General features: G+C 33.7%; 3 protein-coding genes and 1 long non-coding RNA gene across 8 annotated transcripts; 3 read left to right on the top strand and 1 right to left on the bottom strand.

The window, feature by feature from the left end:
- Positions 1 to 827: 827 nt before the first annotated feature.
- On the bottom strand, positions 828 to 3963 carry LOC25487655 (uncharacterized). Of its 2 annotated transcripts, none has more exons than XR_003009084.2 (4): positions 3592 to 3963; positions 2330 to 2494; positions 1374 to 1451; positions 828 to 1036 (listed from the first exon to the last, which is right to left on the bottom strand). It is a non-coding gene; the product is annotated as an uncharacterized lncRNA (long non-coding RNA). The 2 variants fall into 2 exon arrangements; XR_005644209.1 differs by lacking the exon at positions 3592 to 3963 and adding an exon at positions 2962 to 3034.
- Positions 3964 to 9546: 5583 nt separating this feature from the next.
- Positions 9547 to 12784, top strand: LOC25487656 (leucine-rich repeat extensin-like protein 5). The gene is made up of 3 exons (XM_013609642.3): positions 9547 to 9805; positions 11007 to 11297; positions 11456 to 12784. The coding sequence occupies exons 1-3, from the start codon at positions 9680 to 9682 to the stop codon at positions 12539 to 12541; spliced, it is 1503 nt and encodes a 500-aa protein (XP_013465096.1). The 5' UTR covers positions 9547 to 9679; the 3' UTR covers positions 12542 to 12784.
- A 111-nt stretch (positions 12785 to 12895) lies between these two features.
- LOC112419488 (chromatin remodeling protein EBS) lies at positions 12896 to 14050 on the top strand. Its single transcript, XM_024777315.2, has 2 exons — positions 12896 to 13121; positions 13579 to 14050. Exons 1-2 carry the CDS (start codon positions 13055 to 13057, stop codon positions 13872 to 13874), a joined length of 363 nt encoding a protein of 120 aa, XP_024633083.1. The 5' UTR covers positions 12896 to 13054; the 3' UTR covers positions 13875 to 14050.
- A 2044-nt stretch (positions 14051 to 16094) lies between these two features.
- LOC25487657 (chromatin remodeling protein EBS) lies at positions 16095 to 20268 on the top strand. Of its 4 annotated transcripts, none has more exons than XM_039830771.1 (7): positions 16095 to 16320; positions 17001 to 17165; positions 17344 to 18280; positions 18734 to 18856; positions 19270 to 19609; positions 19723 to 19791; positions 19983 to 20268. In XM_039830771.1, the coding sequence occupies exons 3-7, from the start codon at positions 18223 to 18225 to the stop codon at positions 20080 to 20082; spliced, it is 690 nt and encodes a 229-aa protein (XP_039686705.1). In that variant the 5' UTR covers positions 16095 to 16320; positions 17001 to 17165; positions 17344 to 18222; the 3' UTR covers positions 20083 to 20268. The 4 variants fall into 4 exon arrangements, with proteins under 4 accessions (XP_039686705.1, XP_024631410.1, XP_024631412.1 ...); XM_024775642.2 differs by having other exon boundaries at positions 16097 to 16320; positions 17344 to 18142; XM_024775643.2 differs by lacking the exon at positions 17344 to 18280 and having other exon boundaries at positions 16098 to 16320.
- Positions 20269 to 22593: the final 2325 nt, after the last annotated feature.

Here is a 22593-nt window from a genome sequence, read left to right on the forward strand (position 1 = left end):
AGGGTGCAACATCAATGGTGCGTTTGTTCCATCTTTAAAAAAAAAAAAGATTCTATTTAAAAGATTTAGAGATTTTTTAAAAAATTTGAAGATATTTATGTTTGTTTATTTCACTTAAAAATTACTTTCAAAAAAATAATTTTTAACTAGTTCATGTGTTATTTTGTTGTGTTTGAAAAAATAAATAGATTTTGAAAAAAGTTAATCCTAATAGTTTATCATTTTAGAATCAAAAGTAATTTTTCATAAATCTTAAACAAACACTTAAAAATGATAAAAGTGATTTTTTTAATGATTTTTTTTATTATTTATTAAAAAATCTAAAATAAACGCAAATGAATTATTTTCATCTCTTACACAATATTTTTAGAACTGGACCGGCTGGTTCAATCGATTGACACTACTACAGAAAGGATTTTTTACATCAGTTGAAAAGCACTTTTCGCATCAGGTGGCAACTGATGTAAGGTGTCATGATGTGGTATGTTCACATCTTTTCACATCAGGTACGAACTGATGTGAAATCTTCTTTTCCACATCTGGCCTTTATTCCGCTGATGTGGTACGTTCGCTTTAAAATTTAACAATAGGTTTTTCACATCAGTTTTATGATAGACACTGAAGTTAAACATGTATACTTCACATCAGTCCTTTTACCCACTGATGTGAAATCCATAAAAAAAAATTTAAAAAAAAAGCTTCTTTTTTTAAAGAATGCTTACCAAATAAGCTTGAGACCTCTTTCCTTTTATATTAAAAATAAGAAAAAAAATTATGGATATTTTAATGCTACATCAATATTTTATATATAAAAAAGTACATGCATATATAAATACAATCAAAGAAGTTATATTATAGTAATATCAACAATTCAACATAAAGCTATGACAACATCTTTGGGCATAATCTTTTAAAAAAAATAAAAACATCTTCGGACATAATATTCATCAAACTATATATATCCCAATCAAGCATAGCCACAGCAACATCGGACAATATCATCTCAACCATTAATATATCCACTACCATTTCTCATCTGCTAAGAAAAACGAAATAAAATTCAATTGAAAAAGTTATTTCAAGTGCAGAATTTGGTTAAGAAACTAATTCAAACATAGGGCTTACAATTTCAATAATGAGTTCCTTCAAAATCAAACAAAATATCTTAGATTATGTGTAGTACGCACAAAAGAAGATATTTTCTTAGATTTATCAAGCCTCAAAATTACTTCTTTGTTGGAATCAATTCTAACTGCTGCAAACATGAAACCAAACATAACTTACAGTTTTGCAATGCTACAACCCACATATTTTATCATGCCAAAGATGAATGATTGTAGGATAAAGACTAAAAGAGTTTGACGAAAGCTTACAGTTGGTGTACAGCTAAATCAATTTGAACTTCTGGTGGAGCTAATGCAGGAGATTCTACAAAGTGCAAGTAAGGATCCCTGCAAATATGGACAAGCTGAAATAATTAATTGACATGTGTTAAAAGTTAAATGTAGAATTAGTCTTGCTAACGTTTTCATCAAAATTTCATGTCAAAATATCAAATATTAAGCTCAAATTGAGAACCATATAGCTCAAATCAAATAATTAATCTTAAAAGTGTTTCAAAATATGACCCCAATAAAAAACAAAGACTTGTAGTTTTTCACTCATAGTTTGTAAAATATGGTCTCTATTATAACATGAAGACTTTAAAAGTTGTATGCTTATATTCAAGCGCAAACTGACAAATACGAAAAAAATATATAATGCTGATAACCAATCAACTCTTGATTTTAGACAAATAAACAATATAATCTCCAGCAGTTGATCAGTATTTAGAATAGAGCAATTGGGTTTCAACAACACAAACGAAAAGGACCAGTGAGTTTTCGTCAACAAACAAGACTAAAACAAATTGCATCTAATCCTAAAACACTTTTAAGGTTGACAAAAAATTAATCCTAATTCTGAATACACTTTTAGAGACAATAATTCAGTTATCGACCCAAAAAAAATTTAATACACTTTTAGAGACAAAAAAATGCATCTAACCTAAAAAATTAAAACACTAAAACAAAAGATTGACAAAATTGTTGGCTTAAAGTTTCAGTTATCGACCTATTGCATCTAATCCTAATTCTGAATACACTTTTAGAGACAATAATTATGAATACACTTTTAGAGACAAAGACAATGCAATTATGCAACCATGCCCAAAGTGCTATGCGAAATTTGCTGCCATTATCACTTTCAAGGTTAAAAGACAAATACAAATGTGGACACGATCCTAACAAGTTTATATTTAATCCATTAAATAACATATACTAATTCTTACCTCCTTGGCTGTTGAGTTGAGTTAACTAGAATAAGTTGTTGAACAATAGTGAACCAGTGCAAAAAACCAGAGGCAGCAACATCCATGAAAAACTTCCATTTCCAGTAATGCGACCTACCGCCGGTTAACTGAATGCCTCAACAAAGGAAACCTGTTGCAAAAAACCTGAAAAAGAGCCAACAATCACTAGCAAAAATATTGCAGTAAAGTTACAAGACATTAGACTATAGTGCACCAAAACTACAAATAGAAACTAGGATCAGGGGCCATAATAAGAGACATTAATGCACCTAAACCACATATTTTAATAGCAAGACATTATTTCACAATCCACATCCACAATTTCCATCTAATTGTGGAAGGCAACCTGATCTATTTCTAATTATTCAATATGCAGACCATTAATACTAACACCAGTGAGCTACATAACACACAAAGAGATGAGAAATTTAAAGAAAAAAGTCGTAGCCAAAGCTCACTACAAAGAAAAGTCTTAGCATAAAAAAACTCTACAATATAAGATTAGAAAATGAAAATAATCATAACTGCTACTACATAGTTGCAATACGGTCCCACTTCAATGGCAAATCAATGTAGCATCTTAATTATGATAGCTTTAGAAATTCACTTACTCTTCAAAATACATGTAAAATGCTATTATTTGTATTCATTATTCCCACCAATATGCAATAACACACAGAGTTATCTTGCATAGAACAAAAGGTGAATACTAAGAATCAAAAGACACATTGTTCTTACCAAACACCAAAATATAATAATAAGCCAAATTATGAACAATTTATCAACAACTTTAACAACAATGTTGAAGATTTATGTGCTAATCTTAAGAAAGACATTTTTTCTGCTCAAACTTCAACCCTCACAGGGTCTCTCAATTCAGTTTTGACAATCTCTTCCACAACATGAGTTTGAGTAGCAAAGAATAAGTCAGTTCATCGAAGATTGGACGGCAGATTTATGATAACATTTATCTGCTTCTTGAATCCCATATCTAATAGTCTATCAACTTCTTGAATCAAGTATTATTTTATAAAACATGACCAAATAAATCCTAATTAAAAAAGTTGGGCATCAAATCAAATTTAAAGCAACCCTAAAACCCAAAATCACAAATTGGCAGCAAATCAAATTTGAAGGAACACATAAATTAAAAACCCCAAATCGTAAACCCTAAAATTCAAAATCAAAAAATTACCAACATAAAATTCAATATATAAAGATGGGTATTGTGATTCACTAACCTTTCTCAATGGATTTCTAGTGAGAATTAAGACTATGAACTGAGCGACCAAGATTCTGAGAACTCAGACGCGGCGACAGAGAAAGATTGAGAGCGTGACAAAGGTTATGGTAGGGGAAGAATAACGAAGAGTGAGAGGTGATGGGGCTTTCGAGAAACATGGAGAGGTTCTGCAATGGGGTTTTGATAGAGAGGTTCACATCGAAGGAGAGAGATAAGGGTTCGAGAAAGAGAGCTTGGACGGTGAATGAATGACGGTGAGGGTTCCGATTGAGAGGGAGAGAGCGCTTGGACTGTGAGAGTGAAAAAGTTAACGAAGGAAAGTGTGGATGCGTTTCATGATAGAGGAAGGGATAAGGTAAAGGTGAATTTTTTTTACGTCAAGCAGTTCTCACCCAATGATGTAAAAATAAGTTAGCCAAAGTTTTCACTTAAATAACGAAAATGCCACCGCGTGTTTTTCCCTTCAATTCAACTATGCACTGATGTAAATGTTATATGCTATTAGGAATTTCCTTCATGTGTTTATGCCAACTGATGTAAAAACTCACTGTGTGTATCTTTTCCATCAGATATTTTCCGTGCTGATGTGAAAATTAAAACCCCATTGATGTTAAATCTATATTTTGTAGTAGTGTGAGCCAATTTGCAAATTGGTTAATTTGATCTCGGTTGATTCTTTTTAATTTGCCAGAATAAAATCAAATGAGTCTCATATTGGTTAATATATTATTTTTCACTTGTTTCAAAAAAAATATATGTTTTAATAGTTATATATTTCTTTTCCAGTCATTTGATTCAATGTAGAATATTTATCTTTTTCTTCTCTTGCCTCCTTTACCCTCAATTATTGGTAGTTACTTTGCAAAGAAAAACGTGACAGTAACCCCTTAACAACTGTATTATGGGTTATTATATGTAAGTTTCCAGTGATGGTTGGTATACTGAGTTTAGGGTACAAGCAATGATTTGTGATTTAATTCAGTACAATAACAAAAGAAAAATACTAACAAATACCTTTGTATTGTTTAAACATAAAAATAATACAAAATTGAACCTGGGTATATAAAATTAACAGTCAAGCTAGAAAGGAATATGTATTATGTTCAACATGTCTAATTTGTCCACTTATAAGTAATTAATCCAATAATACTCCATTCCATTTATCATTCATCTTGATTAAAAGTAATGAGAGTACCTTTGTCTCAAGATATTGATTTGGGCAAGTGTAACTTTTGTTATAGACAGTTTGTCATACCATAAGAGTGAGACAATTAAAAACATTGAGACACCTTTGGGCTGTGTGTGAATAACATGCATTGATTCAGGTCATAATACTTTCACGTTTCAAGGAAATTGCAAGGGTTGATGGTTTCATTGAAGAGCACAGATTTCTTATTATGAGATTATATAATTTGAGATTCAAGGAAACTTTTGAGACTACTAATCTATATGAAGGTTAGTTCTGTTAAGAGAGCACAAGCTTGAGGTCCATCATTCCAATGACAAACTATTTGAATTTGAAATAACTTATGAGACAAAAAAGATATCATTTTATCTAGCAAGGATTTAATTGATGTAAAAATCTATCTTGTGCATTCTTGTGTATTTATATGAAATTGGGGGTTACTTAGATTACTTGCAAACCAAGTGATATGTAAAATTACAAGAATTTGGCACTTAACAGTACCTAACAAGAAATTTTGATTAAGAACTGATAGACTTTTAGCAAGTGTACTAAAAATACATCGAAGTAGTAAAATAAGTTTGTATCTACGAGGACTGTGTTAATCTCAACATATCAATAACTCATGAATAAGTTCAGAAATTCATCTGACATTCATATATGATGAACACAGTAACATTCTGAAGTTCATACCGATGAACATTTTGAAGTTCATCTGATGAACCCAGAAACATTCTAAAGTTCAGAATGTTGATCAAGACTTTTAACCAAAAGTTGTTAAGTACCAAGACACGTGGCACAAAACTATTGGGCACGTCCTAACAACTACATGAGGTCAAGAAACTCTATAAAAGGGGTTGAAGACTCACTTTGAAGATACACAACTTACAAGCATACTTAAACATTTTATTAAAAGTGTTTAAAGCTTAATAGCAAAACTGATTAAACAAATCAACTATAAAGATTCCTAAAATCTTAAAGAGTGTGTAACAATTCTCTCTTATCTTTTCAAAGATATTCTTCCTCTTCCTTTTCTTCTTGTCCAAATTCATTCAAACTTCCAAATCATTTGTAAGAGAAAATCTAATATAGCTTTAAGGGTATTAAAGTGTTAGTTAAGTAGAGAAGTGTAAAGTCTTGTGTGATTTAGTAAAGAAAGTTGTGAGCCCGATGAGGCTTAGAGAATACAAATTATAATTGTTCCAAGAGAGCAAAGTTTGTAAGGTGCAAGAGTTGAGAAGGTTGTCTCAAGCATCATAGTGGAAACTCTCACAGTTGTGAGGAGTGGATTAGTCCACATTGGATGAACCAATATAATTCTTGTGTGTTCTATTCTTCTATCTCTATACTCTTTACTTACAGTATACACATCACACACAATTATTTATCTTTGATATTCAGTTTTACACTAGCAGTTCAGAACGTTCTGAAGTCTGTCTTAACTTTTCTCTTCCAAGTTTCAATTTGAGAAGTTTTTTTAAGTGCAAGATTAGAATTTAAAAAGGGTCACAATTCAAACCCCATTTCTTGTGACTATTATATCTACTTCAAAGCGAACAATACCTCGGAAGGTGGCATGTTGCACTAGAGGTTCGATGGAAACATTGACGCCGTCTGTGGGACATAGACCCATCGATCTCCCATAGCCTCGACTAGAGATTGTTCTGATACGCTTTAAAATCTCATACTGCTTGGCAATTAAGGTCAAACTAGTTTATATACAACACTTACACTCTTCAACCAAACGGAACATCTTTTATAAAAGAGAAACTATGAATAACTTACATCCAAAACAAGTAATACTTCAAAAGGTGTTGTGACATAGTACTTGGCATTGGAACGAAACAAAAATCAATACAAAATCAATGCAATTGTTGAGTTTTTCTTTTGTCAATAAAAATGTAAGTTGAGTTTTGATCAGATTAATATTCTTTTTATGCATGAAACATTTATAATTACATAGTTTCTTTAATTTTTTTTGTCAAACCGACATTGATTGGGTTAAATTTTCATTACAGGTGTTGTTAGCATTATTCTTGTGTGATGCTATAAACTTTTATTATATAGATCATCGTTAAAGTTTTAAACAATTTTCAAATATTATATGAAATGCTTTTCCACAAGGAGCAGCCAATTTTTTTTACTAAAAATATAGAAATTTGCTCATAATTTTGTGCTAAGAAGAATGACACATCACATTCGACATATGAGTTGGTAGTTGCAGAGCAAGTATGAAATACATTAGCACTTTTGTAATATTGGGATGTCAATGTCACATGACATTAACATTCTAATGTCATCAAAGTGCTATCCGAAATACATGAGTATAATCTATAAAATGAACTTGAGGCAGCCAACCAGGTGTGTGAATATGACGCCGCGAGCTTAATAAATTCATCTGACAATAATATATAATATATAGATCCAGTCATCCAGCACACATGCAACACGTATACAATTTTCTGTTTTGTATTCTAATGAAAACAAAACATAGTTTATACCACATGATCAATTGTTTGTTGACATAATCAATATTATTTGTTAAGTTATGAATAAATATCACAATGATATGAGTGGAACTGAATTTGATAATTTAAGCAATGTTGTTCATGGTTTATGCATGAAAGAATGTGATTGAAAAACGAGACTCTACTAAAAATGTTTGGCCAAATTCTTCAACAAAAATTAATGATCAACAAAATCAGTAAATGCTTTGCATCGATAATATAGTTAAAACAATTATAAAGTTATCTCAATCACTAAAATTGCAATGCAAAAATGTTTCTTCAACTCCAAATTTGATATCAACATTATATCTTTGGTTTCTTACTTTTATAATATTTTTTCCTCTTCGTTATTTCTACACTACACATATTTGAATTATATTTTATACTGTATTATGTTTGATTTGTATATGTGTTTAAATAACAAATCTCTAATACCCTAAAAAAATCTCTATTATAATTTTTTTTTGAAAGAAATCTCTATTATAATATTAATCACCTATAGTACATATAGCGCGTGCACATATATATATATATATAATTTGTTTGGAAAAGAAGTCTATTAATAAGACTACAGATTTATTCAGAAGTCTTAGCTCAACTGGCAAAATGCCGAAATTGTTAGGTCGGATGTTATGATCGGGGTTCGAACCCCGATACCTCCACTTGTGTGTGTGAATTTATAATGGCTTTGCCATTTTCGTCTATCTACCAAAAAAAAAAAAAAACTACAGATTTGAGTATATTTTTTTGGTGGTGTTTAAGTTTAAACCTTAAACTTTGCATTATCCTAAGTTAAGCACATATCTGAGTATATAAAAAAACGATGAAGAGGTTACGTAAGCTACTTAAGCCTATAAAAAAAACATGGTCGGTTGGTTTATCTTATCCTTGTCCTTTACTTTTTTTTTGAAATAATCCTTGTCCTTTACTTAAAACTCTATACATCACACAATATATTTATTCAAAATAAAAATAAATAAATAATGTATTAAAAATAAAAAGCAAAATACTGTTTTATTACTGTCCACACATACACGTTTAATTTAATTAAAATGCATCGTGAGAGGGACTTACAATATACAGTATATATTATTCAAACACTAATGAGACTTTTAAGGTGGACCACTTTGTAAATGTTAATGAAAAATGTTAACCGATGTTCCGAAACTTTTTTTTAAAATTTTAATTGATTTTTCAAAAAAATAATAATTAATTGACAAATCTTTATAAAAATTTATATATTCAATGCACGTTAATATTTTTAAGGAACAATTTTTAAATTTAAATTTCTTAAAGAGTATTCTAAAAGCATCATTAGAGAGACCTATGGTTTATTGATGACCGTCGTCATATGGTAAAGTTAATAACTTGATTATCCAAGGACATTTGTATGAGACGACACGAGTCTTTTCTAACTTAACCAAAGTTCTAGATTCGAATCCAGCCTTGGGCATGCAACACCGTTAAAACTCTTGGAGGGAGCTAACCGTCTATTTGAGTCCCACAATACTCGAGTGATTAGTCTTTGCAATTGCGCGTGGAGGATACCTGATTTAAAAAAAAAGTTAATAACTTGATTGATGTCTGATGAAATACATAAAAGGAATGCTAAGAACATTCACTTTTCAACACTCTCTCTGACAATTACTTTTTTATTGTATGAAATCAATGTATGTCTCATCACTTTGCGTGGGTTCAATTTTCAAAGTGTAGACCCACAATGATTTAAACCAATAAGAGAGTAAGTATTAGAGAGAGTGTTCAAAAGAGAGTATTGCTAGCACATCTCATACATCAGTTAGGTAAGAATCTAAAAAGTGAAATATCATTTATATTTGGGATCAACAAGAGCTATCGATATTAAAATTTGAAAAAATGATATTTGTATAATCTTCTGTGACAGTTTTTTGATAACTTTATCTCTTATACTCACATTATGTTTTTTTTTTCTCTCTATAGTTTTTGACCAATAAAAAAAGAGAAAAGGAAAGTTATCACAAAAGTTGTCACAAATTATTATGCAAATATCACTAGTCTAAAATTTGTGTACTATTTTTTTAAGGATGTTTATGAGTACACTTAAAACATCGATTAAATTATCTTCGTAACCTTAACTGAGTTGGTTTCAACAAAACATAATATCTATGGGGTAAAAAAATAATTTTAGTAGAGTTGACCATGAAAAAACATGTGTATGAATTAAAACATGGTTGAAAATTGTTTATCCTCATCAATGTCACATTCACATTTATAAAACGTGTTCTTGTCTTTATTTATCTTCTTGTCCTTTTCTTCTATGTGAAAACAACAAAAGTTCACATTTTTGCGCACAACCTAAGCAACATATTTGCCACAAATTCTCTTCTTTATCTCTGAATCAACCTCAAGCTTCATCCATGGCGTCTGAACCATCCTTTCTTCGTAACTACAATTCTGAGGGACATAAAGATGACATCTTTTGTTCATACGATGATTATACCAACGAGGATTCTTCTTGTGGCACTCATATTGATTCCAATAAGGTAATATATACCCATATGGGTTCTTGATCCTTTTTGTTGTTGATTTCATGTGTTTTATCCTTTTTGGGTAATTTTAGAATTTCGGTCTTGTTCTTTGGATTAAGAAGTGAATTAATTTTAGGAAAGTTTTCATTTTTTAGGAAAATATTATGATTGTTGGTAAAGGGATTAGGTGATTTTGTGAGAGGATTACAAGGTTTTGAGTCTAATCATTGTGGTGATCCTGTTTGGTGGAGAAGAGATTATTCCATTTTCAACAACTTTTTGTGCAAACTGTTTGATGATTTCATCTTACTCAAAAGTGATTTATCAATCATTTAACCTATGGCAAAACTTGAAAATGTAATTTTTTTTTTTTAACATGTTATCGGTGGGAAGTATTTGGGGACTGCTGATGACTAATTTCGGTGCGAAACCTGGTTTACCACCAGCTATAATGGGGTTTCTCCTCCCAACCATTTTTTTCCATCCACATGATTAAGAAATGGGGTTTATTTGAATGTAATATATTTTTGGTCTATTCTGAGAAAAAATAGGATACACACCGACAATGTAAAATAATTTCACACTGTCATTCAATAACGAGTGTGAATTCCGCAAAATTATCCCACTAAACACCACTTTTATGGTATGGCGTGGAGAAATAGTTGATTCCTATTAAACTCTTATTCTTATGCAGATGCATGATCGGGTGAAAATGAATACACCCTCCGGTCACTATTATAAGCAAAAATCAACATTTTAGATTAATTCATTAAATGATGTATGTGGTCCATAATAAAGACCATATACATCATTAATTGAATGAATCTAAAATGTAGATTTTTGCTTACAATAGTGACTGGAGGGTGTACTTATTTTAGTGTACTTAAACTTCTTCAGCAAGGATTAAGAGGCATAACTTGTTTTCCATAAGAATTAAGATAAGCGAATTGTGATAATCTCACTGTGTTTAGTGGTTATTAACTTCCTATTCCGGTTAATTACAATTTCGATGAACTCAAAAGGGAGACCTTTAGTAATCTTGATCATTCTCAAGCTTATAATTTTTATATGGGCAGGGTGTCTATAATTGTGATGATATGGAAGATGAACATACCATCAAACCTTCTGACTGGTGTGATGATTATGAATAATGTGTACTTTATATGCCTTTCAAGTGATTCTGAGTCTTATATCGACAAAATTTACCTTTTTACAGGATTTTCACATTTCAAGGATGGTAAAAACATCAACATTTCCTGCTACAGCTTATAATTCACCTGAAGTTTCTTTAAGCCAAGAGGTTATTGCAACAACGGTCGAGAAGAGTATGAAAACATGTACCGATGACCTTATGCGGTTTCTTGAGGGAATCAGCTCTAGGCTATCACAATTGGAGTTATATTGTTACAATATTGACAAATCAATTGGAGAATTGAAATCGGAGTTAACTAGTGACCACGAGGAGGCAGATTCAAAACTCAAATCTCTTGACAAACACCTTCAGGAAGTAAGTGTTATCTTTAATTGATAGATTCTGCACCATCCCGAGTTACCTTACCAAACTAAAAACCTGCCATACATTGAATAGTTTTCTTTTCTAAGGTTAGAGTGTACTTTGTTTTTCTAAATTTGCCGTCTGTTTATTTTTCTGTGTTGGTCATGTAGGTTCATAGGTCTGTACAAATTTTAAGAGACAAACAAGAGCTAGTTGAGACTCAAAAAGAATTAGCCAAACTACAACTTGCTCGGAAAGGATCACCTTCCTCAAGCCATTCACAGTCCAACGAGGAGAGATTTTCCCCTTCTGCAATAGATCAAAAGGGAACTGATAATGCATATGTTACATCATATGATCCACATAACCAGCAGCTAGCTCTTACCCTTTCTAATCAAGTTGCCTTCCAGCAACAGCCTATAGCCCCCTCATCTCAAGCTTCATCCCCGAATGTCACCGAAACCACACAACAACCTCGTTATTACACGCTGCCCACGTCTTCACCCAACCCACCAGCTGCGGCCCAGCTTCCTCAGAATCAGTATTTTTCTTCTAATCCACAGTACCAATATCATCCATCAACATTATCTCAAGTAATCCAGTCCTCAACTGTGCAACAATTTTCTCAGTATCAGCAGCCGCAACAGAAGCAGCAATGGTCTCAACCGTTGCCTCAGCAGGTGCAACCTATGCAACCACCCTTAATGCATTCTCAAATGAGACCCCCATCAGTAAATGCTTATGCTCCGTACCTTACAAGCCAAGCTACAAGTCTACCTCCTACGGACACATTTTCGAACAGCATGCCGATGCAAAAGCCATATTCAGGGACTCCACCACAAACAAGGGGTCATCATCCAACCCACCAAGGTAATCTGTATGGAACTAGTGGGGTCCACGCGACACCTCCTCCTGCGAGCGTGTATGTGATGAATGAAGGGGAGGGTGGAAGAGCAAGTTACCCTCCTCAACCTTCTCCATTTGCTCAAGGTGGATATCCTCCTCAAAATGCTTCCCTACAAAATCCTGCACCGCATAATGTAACGATCAGGAATCCTAGCCAGCAGAAACTTATGCGTAGCCATCCTTACAATGAGTTGATTGAGAATTTGGTTAGTATGGGAGTCAGAGGCGATCTTGTGGTAAGCATTATTCAGAGGATGGAGGAAACTGGTCAGCCTGTAAATTTTAACTCTGTACTTGACAGGTTGAATGCACATAGTTCACTGGGTCCCCAGAGGGAATGGTCAGGCTGAAGAACTTATACTGCATATTCTGTTTGAATAATAGTGTCCGGCAATAGTGTTGGTGTCCGACAATAGTGTTACATAGCATGTCATGGATGACTATGAGCAATGTTGTCTAGCAATGTGCACAGTACTATTTTTTGGCAATGTGCACAGTACTATAGTGTATACTCCCACGTTTGTAATATTTGAGAATTACTAATACATGATTTAATGCTCTTTTTCAAAGAAAAATTATTTAATGTTGATTCAGCATAACGATTTTTTTTTACGAATAAATCAATTATTGTGAGGAAAGGAGCATGTCCACAAGAATCTATTCAAAAGAAAAACTGTAAAAAAAATAATGTGTAAAAGTTAAAGAAAATAAGAAAGGAATTACCTAATCCATGGCGGCGATTTTACGCAATGAAAGATATAGTAAGAGTCATCATATATTATCAATTAAACCTAATTAATTTTTCATAGGCAGCGCTCTTCCTTGCTCAGAAACAAATCCGCCGCAGCAACCTACAGCACACAATGGTGACAACAAGGCAAGGCAAAAGGAACTCATACACAATCAGAGGCACCGACACGACCGTTACAGGTAATCCCTCAAATAGTTTTCTCCTTACAACTACCTGTTAAGAAAACTGCTTAAAATCGTTCCTTTTGCGGAATTGAGTGAAGTAGATGGTTCAAAAACATGGTTTCAAATTGCACCCTCAATTGCAGCTACAATATTGCTTTTATGGCGGCCTCTTCAACATCACACTGCAATTGTGGTGTGATCTACAATTACGTGTACTTGTAGTGTGGTCTTCAATCACGTGTACCACATCCTAGCTTCCACCAACTACCCCAAAACCCTAGCACCTTTCAAACAAATATATGTGAAGCAAACTAAAACGTCTATAAAATTATTTCACGCCGCACTGACCGCAATGTGCGTGGCAACATCCACAATGACAACCGTAATTTAAAACCATGTTCAAAACCATTTCAGAATCATTTACGTAAATTCTGATTCTGATTTTGATTTTGCTTTTTTGTTTTTATTGCAGTTGGAGACTATGTTTTGCTACGCCCTACCGAAGGGAACAGACCAACTGTGGCCCGTGTGGAGAAATTTGAGCAGGATAACATGGACAGAAAAAGAGTCCATGTAAGGAGGTTCTATCGGCCTGAAGAAACCGTTGGAGGACGCCAATGTTTTCATAGAAATAAGGAGCTGTTTTTGTCCGATCATTACGATGTTCATAGTGTTGACACAATTGAAGGGAAGTGTTTTGTGCACGCTTTCGGCAAGAGGCTTGCATATGAAACTGCTAACGATTACTTTTGTAGGTTTCCGCAATAATTTGCTACTGGGCGTTTGACACCTACTGCAGAATATTGAGTATTTTATGAGATTTTCTGAAAGAAAAACTGTTGATTATGATTTTATGTTTTGAAGATTTTGAAAATGCGAGATGCCTTATAACCTGGATAGGTGAATTGCAATGAACGGTGAATTGAATTTTGGTTTTGTGTGAATTATTATGCAAGGGCTTATTTTTGTTGAGCTTGCTTAAACTCTATGATCATATTTACCACCATACATTCATATGGAGCATCTGAGAAGTACTGTTGTGTTGGTTTTATGACCAGTTTATGTCCTTTTAGTTCTTATGAAAGAATCACTTCAATTTCTGGTAGGCACCATCTAGAATGTGTGGGTTTGTTCTGAATGTTTATCTGATTGAGATGTTTAGGTGAAGAAACCCCATGCTACTTCCTACTTCAATGAGATTTCTGTACCTAAACAGATCACATTGATACAGGAAGTAGTCCGGGATAGGCGATGTGCTTTTGCTTGTCCTTTTGATTAGAGATACATTAGATACAGTAATTGGATATTGGTTTTATAAAGTTATTTTCTTTTTCAAAGGAAAATAGATGAACCCTTTGAGCAGCTAGTTGAAGTTGGCCATGTATTGAAGCTAGTTTTACCATGGCAGTTGCCTACTGTTTCTTATGTTCTGATAACAATTCTGTTGATGTGAAATGTCACATGTGTGTTTCTTCATTCTTGATACCATTGTTTGATTGATTTGCTTTGTTTTCTGCATGGTTTGATTTTACACCTGAATGTGCTTCAAAGTGTTATTAGTTACACACTTGAAGAATATCAGATGATTAAACGTAGAGTATAGATATCAAGACATAAACATCTTCAAAGTCTTAAACGCAGAAATAGGTCTGATTCAAAGGTACCTGGTTCAGCGTGTACATTTGAACAAATTGATAAGTGTTGGTTAAATAGTTGCTACAGCGGCAGCACTATAGTATCGCAGCATAGCAGAATTTGAATAGACAGCTATTTTTTCGCAATTCACTTTTGACAGCACTGCTCAAATTCCTATATCTTTCAATAACTTCTACATCAAACTCATTTTCAAAGCAAAGCTGAAGTTATGGTGTCTGGATCATCTAGTCACAGTAACTCTTTCCAAATATCTTGATCTTAGTTTCTAGGTATGAGGCTATGAGCCATTTCCATAAAATGCTTTTGACCTCATTCCTAACCTTTCAGATATTTCAAAGTGTTGAATGCCAAATTAGTAGTGAATTCTTCCTTCATTTCTCATTCCCACATGATGAAGTCAAGCACTTGGGTAACACAACTAACTTACCAGGCAAAATTATAGCCAACCCAATTCTCAAATTGCCTCCACAAAACTACATTTACATAATAAGTGATCCTCCAACTCCTCCAACTTGAGGCGAAAGCCTCAACAAGAACACCTCTTTTTTATTGATTGAAGCTACACAATCAATCAAATAAGTTTTTCTCGCATTTATTGTTTATTGTTTTGCTTTACTTTACGTTTTATGCATTTCTTACTTCAATAAGCTTAAAAAACACCTTTTAAGTAAATGTTTCGACAAATATATTAAGGTTAATGGTGCTTTATCCCTGTAATATAGGTCATCTTTTGTTTTCCCCCCTGTAAAATTATTTTTTTTTGATTTAGTCCCTGTAATTTTATTTTTTTTGGAATACCCCCTAATAGATCATAAAAAAAACGAAAAAATTCTGCAAAAAAAAAATAGTCATTTTTTTATGACACCTATTAGGGGGTATTCCAATTTTTTTTTTTATAGGGGTAAATAAAAAAAAATATTTTACAGGGAGGAAAACAAAAAAGACCTATATTACAGGGGGTAAAACACCATTAACCCAATATATTATCACTTAAAGGTTCATATAACTATATTATTACTTCGACAAATTTCTTTCCCTCTTGTTAACAATTAAAGGTTACAATAAGTATATTATTACTTAAAGTTTCAGATAGATATATTATTACTTAGACAAACTTCTTTAATTTTTTTTAGCAAAATAAAAGTTTCTAGAGTATATTCAACTTTTTAAAAATGCTAATCAGTGCTTGGTTAAGAAAATCAATATAAAAATATCGTATTAAAAAGTGTAGAAAAATTGTATATTCAACTTTATAAAAAAAAAAAGAGTTTGTTGTTTTAATAATTTTTTATTTATTTTAACTTTCTTAACTAGTGTTTCAGATGAGCACTATCTTATCGTTAAAAGGTTTATATATTTCTTTCATTCTTTAATTAAAGGTTTAGATAAGTATATTATTACTTGCTCTTTAATCAAGTTCGGGTTAGGGTATCTGAATTTGTAAGCTACATCCATGGTAGCAATTCCAAGGGCCAAAACAATGACATTTTTTTGTTCATATGATGATGCCTTTACCAACGAGGATTTTTCTAGTGTCACTCACATCGATTATAGTAAGGTAACATACCCATAAGGGTTCTTGATCCTTTTTGTTATTGATTTCGTTTGTTTTGTCCTTTATGGCTAATTTCAGAATTTGGGTCTCGTTCTTTTCATTAAGAAGTTAGCCCCATTTGAATTGAACTTATGAAAAAGAACTTATACAAATAAATAAATTGTTATCTTAATTCATAAGTTCTCACTAACGAAAATTGTACCTTCATAAACTGTTTTTTCATAAACTACATCAAGAAGCTTATACATAACACATAAAAGCATATTTATTTGCATAAGCTGTTTTGCATAAGCTCGAAAATAAGCTAATCCAAACAAGCCCTAAGGAAAGTTTTCATTTTTTAGTAAAATATTTTGATAGGAAATTTTATGAGACTTCCATAGCTTCAACTCCAATCATTGTGCTGGAAATTGTTCCATTTTTAAGGTTATCATTCTTTGGAGGGTGTGGGTGTACCGGGGCCGGTGGGTGTTTGAGAATAGTCTATGTGTTGTAAAGATTTGCATGTGGTGTTACTCTCTGGTTGTCATTAGACAAGGGTCGTGGTTTTTCTCCGGTTTGGAAGTTTCCACGTTATGTTCTTGTGTTCATTTATTTTCTTTATGCCGGTTTTTTCCAACGCAATTGATGTATGCTCGTGATGATTATGGATTCACATGTCCTACAATTTTCATTTTTCATAGGATTTTAACATTTCAAAGATCGCGAAAACATCAATAGTTCCTGCTACAGCCTATAATTCACCTGAAGTTTCATTAAGCCAAGATGTTATTGCAACAATTGTTGAGAAGAGTATGAAAACATGTACTGACAACCTTATGCAATTTCTTGACATTCACATTCAGGAAGTAAGTGTTTTCTTTAATTGAGAGATTCTGCAGTCCTCTGAGTTACCTTTTCATCCATTGTTGTTGTTGCCAAACTAAGAACTTGACATACATTGAATAATTTTTTTTTTCTATGCTTAGAGTTTCCTTTGTTTTTCTAAATTTGCTGCGTGTTTATTTTTCTGTGTTGGTCGTGTAGGTACATAGGTCTGTACAAATTTTAAGAGTCAAACAATAGTTAGTTGAAACTTAAAAAGAATTAACCAAACTACGACTTGCTTGGAAAGGATCACCTTCCTCAAGCAATTCAGTCCAACGAGGAGAAATTTTCCCATTGTGCCATTGATCCAAAAACAGCTGATAAATAATGCTGCTGTTACATCATCTGACCCACATAACCAGAAGCTAGCTCTTTTCTTTTCTCGTCAAGTAGCCTTCCAGAAACAGCCTATGACCCCCTCATCTCAAGATCCAGTTCTACATGCTGCCCGCATCTTCACTCAATCCACGAACTACGGCACAAGTTCCTCAGGTTCAGTATTTTCCTTCTGATCTGCAGTATCAATATCATTCATCAACCGTACAACATATTTTCAGTATCAGCAGCCGCAGCATCAGCAACAACAATGGCCTCAACAGTCACCTCAGCTAGTGCAACCTTTGCAACCACCCTCAATGCATTCTAAAATGAGACCCCCATCAGTAAATGCTTACACTCCGTATCTTACAAGCCAAGCTACAAGTCCACCTCTCACCGACACATTTCCGTACAGCATGCCGATGCAAAAGGCATATTCATGGACGCCACAAACCGAGCGCGTACCTAATGAATGAAGGTGGCAGAAAAATTACTCTCCCAAACTTTCTCAATTTGCTCAAGGTGGATATCCTCCTCAAAGTGCTTCCCTCCAGAATCCTGCACCACATAATCTAACGGTCAGGAATCCCAGCGAGCTGCAACTTATGCGTAGCCATCCTTACAATGAATTGATCTTGTGGTAAGTATTAATCAGAGGTGATCTTGTGGTAAGTATTAATCAGAGGATGGAGGAAACTGGGCAGCCTGTAAATTTTAATTATGTACTTGAGAGGTAGAATGTACAAAGTTCACTGGGTCTCCATAGGGGATGGTCAAGGTGAAGAAGAACTTATACTGCATTTTCTGTTTGAATAACAGTGTCCGGCAATAATGTTATATAGCATGTCATGGATGACTACGAGCAATGTTGCCTAGCAATGTGCACTTTACTATTTTTTTTGGCAATGTGCACTGCACTATAGTGTATATTCCCCCGTTTGTCATATTTGAGGATTACTAATATATGATTTAATGTTCTTCTTCGAAGAAAAATGATTTAATGTTGATTCAGCATAACAATTTTTCTTTTTACGAATAAATCAATTATTGTGAGGAAAGGAATATTGTCCACGAGAATCTATTCAAAAGAAAAACAGTAAAAAAACTTAATGTGTAAAAGTTAAAGAAAATAAAAAAGGAATTACCTAATCGATGGCGTCGATTTTACGCAATGAAAGATATAGTATGAGTCATCATAAATTATCCATTAAACCTAATTAATTTTTCATAGGCAGCAGCTCTCCCTTTCTCAGAAACAGAATGCGCCGCAGCAACCTACAGTACGTAATGGGGACAACAAGGCAAGGGAAAAGGAACAAATACACAATCAGAGGCACCGACACGGTCGTTAGAGGTAATCCCTCAAAACCCTTCTCTCCTTACACCTTCCTGTTAAGCAAATTGCTTCAAATCGTTCCTTTTGCGGAATCGAGTGAAGTAGATGGTTAAAAAACATGGTTTCAAATTGCACCCGCAACCACAATTGCAGCCGCAATATCCCTGTTATGGCAGCCTCTTCAACATTGCACTGCAATTGCGGTGTGATCTTCAATCACGTGTGTGTACCGCATTATTCGTAGCCACACCAACTACCCCAAAACCCTAACAACTGTGGAGCAAACTGAAACTTCTAAAAATTTATTTCACGCCACAATGACCGCAATGTGTGTCACGGCATCCACAATCGGTGCAATTTAAAACAATATTCAAAACCATATCAGTGTCGTTTACATAGATTATGATTTTGCTTTTTTGTATTTGTTGCAGCTAAAGACTGTGTTTTGCTACGCCGTACTGACGCGATCAAACCAATCATAGCCCGCGTGGAAAAGTTTGAGCAGGATAATATGAACAGAATGAGGGTCTATGTCAGAAAATATTATCGACCCGAGGAAACCATTGAAGGACGCGTATGTTTTCATGGAGATAAGGAGCTGTTTTTGTCTAATCATTATGATGTTCATAGTGCTGACACAATTGAAGGGAAGTGTTTTGTGCACAATTTGAAGAACTACATGAAGCTTGAAGTTGTAGGTGCTAACGATTACTATAGCAGGTTCTGGTACAATGCTTTTACTGGGGCTATGACACCTGAACGCGTTGAAGTGTAAGTCTGAACACTGATTTTTTTTTTTCTAGGGGAATTTTGAGTATTTGATAAGGTTTTTTTTTTTTTTTTTTTTAAATAAATATTTTTGATTTTGCTTTTATGTTTTGAAGGTTATGCAAATGTGAGATGCCTTATAACCCGGATAGGTTAATGGTGCTGTGTGGAAGTTGCAATGAAAGGTAAATTGGATTTTGGTTTTATCAATGTATGTATAATGAATTATTATGCAGGACCTTATTTGCCGTCATACATTCATTAATTACGAAATATTTGTTCAATTTACAAAGAATCTAAGTAATGCTGTGTTGGTTTTATGAACCAGTTTATTTCCTTATAGATCTTATGAAAGAAATATTTCAATTTCTTGCAGGTACCATCCTAAATGCGTGGGCATGCCTTTTGAAGAAGCAATGAAATCTGAAGATTTTAGATTTGTTTGTTCAAAATGTTCACCTGATTTAAAGGATTAGGGACTTAGTAATTGGATATTAGTCTTAAAAGCTGTTTTCTTTTTCAAAGGAAAATAGATGAACCCTCTGAGCGGCTAGTTGTGGTTGGCAATGTGTTGAGCTAGTCTGCATACTGGATCCCATGGAAGTTTCTTATGTTATGATAACACTTTTGTTGATTTTACTTGTCACATGTGTGTTTCTTCATTCTTGGTACCATGGTTTGATTTATTTGTCTGTTTTCTGCATGTCTTTTATAAGAAAAGATTTATTACAGCTGAATGTGCTTCAAAGTGTAATTAGTTATGCACTTAAAGGTTATCAGATGAATAAAGATAGACTATAGATATAGTAGGACATAGGCACCTTCAATGTTTTTAACACAGATATGGGTCTGATTAAAGGTTCTTGGTTAGGCGTGGATTGATTTTCAGTGTTCAAAATTGAGTTGCAGTTAGTGTAAAGTGAACGACCTAGTGTTAGGGTACAATACATCACCCAAGTTCAGTTTTCTATATTGTAGTGGAACTTGAATCAATCGCTATTGTTCCGCGATATGCTATGTAGGTCAAAGTGTTGTTAAATAGTAGCTATAGCGGCATTATAGTAGTGTAGTATAGGAGAATTTGAACAAACTGCTATTTTCCGCAATTTGCATTCAACAACACTGCCCAAATTTCTATACCTTCCAATAACTCTTTGTCTCTGCATCAAACACAATTTCAAAGTAAAGCTCTAGCTATGGCATCTGGACCATCGGGTCACAGTAACTCTTTTCTAATGTCTTCGGTCCTTGAGTCGATGACTTCATTTGTTCATACAATATGAGAGTTAAATTAACCAGGACTATGGTAAATACCCATGACGCATGAGGGCTCTCACTTCTTTTGGCAACATATTTCATATATCTGAATTCAGTCTTGTTCTCTAAATGATGAAGTTGATTGCTTTTATGACATTTTTTTCATTTTTAGGAATATTTTTTATGTCTGCACATATTTAGATCACTGGTAAACAATTAGGCAGTCTTCTGTTGCGTTTTCGCAAGAGGCCTATGTAGTCGATGACAGGTAGCAGAGTGTAGTGGCAGAACATCAAAATGCTATGGTAGTATAGCAGGTAGTTGTATGACTGCTTGGTTGAAGTTTAGTGAAACAATATAAGATATTTATATTAGCAACATACTTTGATCCTGTGCAAACTAATTGAGTAAATTTATGAGAAGACTCCATGGCTTCAACTGCAATCATTGTGATGCTTTTTTTATTTTAAAAGAGATTGTTCCATTTTTAAGGTTACCATTAAATGAATACCTTGGATAGGAATCATATTCAGAACTTTTTGTGGAAACTGATCTTACTCAATGGTAATTTATCATTTTTTTCATTAATGACAAAACTTGAAAATGTACTTTTTTTAACAATGTTATTGGTGCGAAGTATCGACCACACTTTGCAGATGACTAATTTTCACCGAAATATCTGTCTAATAACCTTTAGTGGGGTCTCCCCTACCAATAGCAATTTTTTCAATCCACAAGGTTAATAAAAATGTGGTTTATATGAATGTAATCTGTTTTTTGTTTATTCTAATGCTAGAAATAAGTCAGTAAAATTTCATTATATCAAGCTAAGTTATTGAACAAGATCGGGGTAAAAATTAAGAAGTTATTGAGTTCATACTGTCTGCTGAGTTACCTTTTTCATTTCTTCTTTCTCAATGTGCCTGCCTGATTACTTTAGCTTATGATAAGCAGATATCCCTTTGATGAGTGAATAGCTGGAACGTCGTGGTATAAAGTAAAATGAAGTCCCGCAGATAAATACCTTACCCTCTCTGAATTTGTGAAGCAAACTGTTCATTATCTAATCACAGCTGATTTATATTCATTGTTGTTGTTGCCAAACTAAGAATCTGCCGTGCATGGAATACTATGTTTTTCTAAGCTTCGAGTTTCCTTTATCACCGTGCTGCATCGAGCTGTTCACCTTTTGCAGCGACCATGTACGCTTATCCCGTAGACAATTTTCTGTGTTTATTTTTCTGTGTTGCTCATGTAGATAAACATGCCTGTACAAATTTTAGAGACAAATAAGAGCTAGTTGAGACTCAGAAAGAATTAGTCAAACTTTGACTTGATCGGAAAGATTCACCCAAGCCATTCACAATCCAATGAGGAGAAATTTCCCCCTTATGCCTTAGATCAAAACAGAACTGATAATGCATCTGCTACATCATATGAGTATGACCCACATAACCAGCAGCTAGCTCTTGCCCTTTCTCACTGGGTTGCCTTCCAGCAACAGCTTATGGCCCCTTCATCTCATGCTCCAGCACCAAATGTGACCCAGACCACACAATATACTCGCTATTACATGCTGCCCGCATCTTCACCTAACCCCGCCAACTGCGGCTCGTCTACCTCAGTCAGTATCTGACACAGTATCAATATCATCATCAACATCATCTCAAGTAAACCAGCCACCGACTGCACAACAATTTTCTCAGTATCAGCAGCCATAACAGCTGCAG

The sequence above is a fragment of the Medicago truncatula genome, chromosome 2, assembly GCF_003473485.1.
Source record: "Medicago truncatula cultivar Jemalong A17 chromosome 2, MtrunA17r5.0-ANR, whole genome shotgun sequence".
NCBI lineage: Eukaryota > Viridiplantae > Streptophyta > Magnoliopsida > Fabales > Fabaceae > Medicago > Medicago truncatula.

Excerpts from the sequence above, each read along its gene's own strand:
- LOC25487657 (XM_039830771.1), top strand. The coding sequence starts at position 18,223 with ATGTACTTGAGAGGTAGAATGTACAAAGTTCACTGGGTCTCCATAGGG. Across the intron at positions 18,857-19,269 it reads CACCGACACGGTCGTTAGAG|CTAAAGACTGTGTTTTGCTA; the intron begins GTAATCCCTCAA and ends TATTTGTTGCAG. Across the intron at positions 19,610-19,722 it reads ACACCTGAACGCGTTGAAGT|GTTATGCAAATGTGAGATGC; the intron begins GTAAGTCTGAAC and ends TATGTTTTGAAG.
- LOC25487656 (XM_013609642.3), top strand. The coding sequence starts at position 9,680 with ATGGCGTCTGAACCATCCTTTCTTCGTAACTACAATTCTGAGGGACAT. Across the intron at positions 9,806-11,006 it reads CTCATATTGATTCCAATAAG|GATTTTCACATTTCAAGGAT; the intron begins GTAATATATACC and ends ACCTTTTTACAG. Across the intron at positions 11,298-11,455 it reads TTGACAAACACCTTCAGGAA|GTTCATAGGTCTGTACAAAT; the intron begins GTAAGTGTTATC and ends TTGGTCATGTAG.
- LOC112419488 (XM_024777315.2), top strand. The coding sequence starts at position 13,055 with ATGGTGACAACAAGGCAAGGCAAAAGGAACTCATACACAATCAGAGGC. Across the intron at positions 13,122-13,578 it reads CACCGACACGACCGTTACAG|TTGGAGACTATGTTTTGCTA; the intron begins GTAATCCCTCAA and ends TTTTTATTGCAG.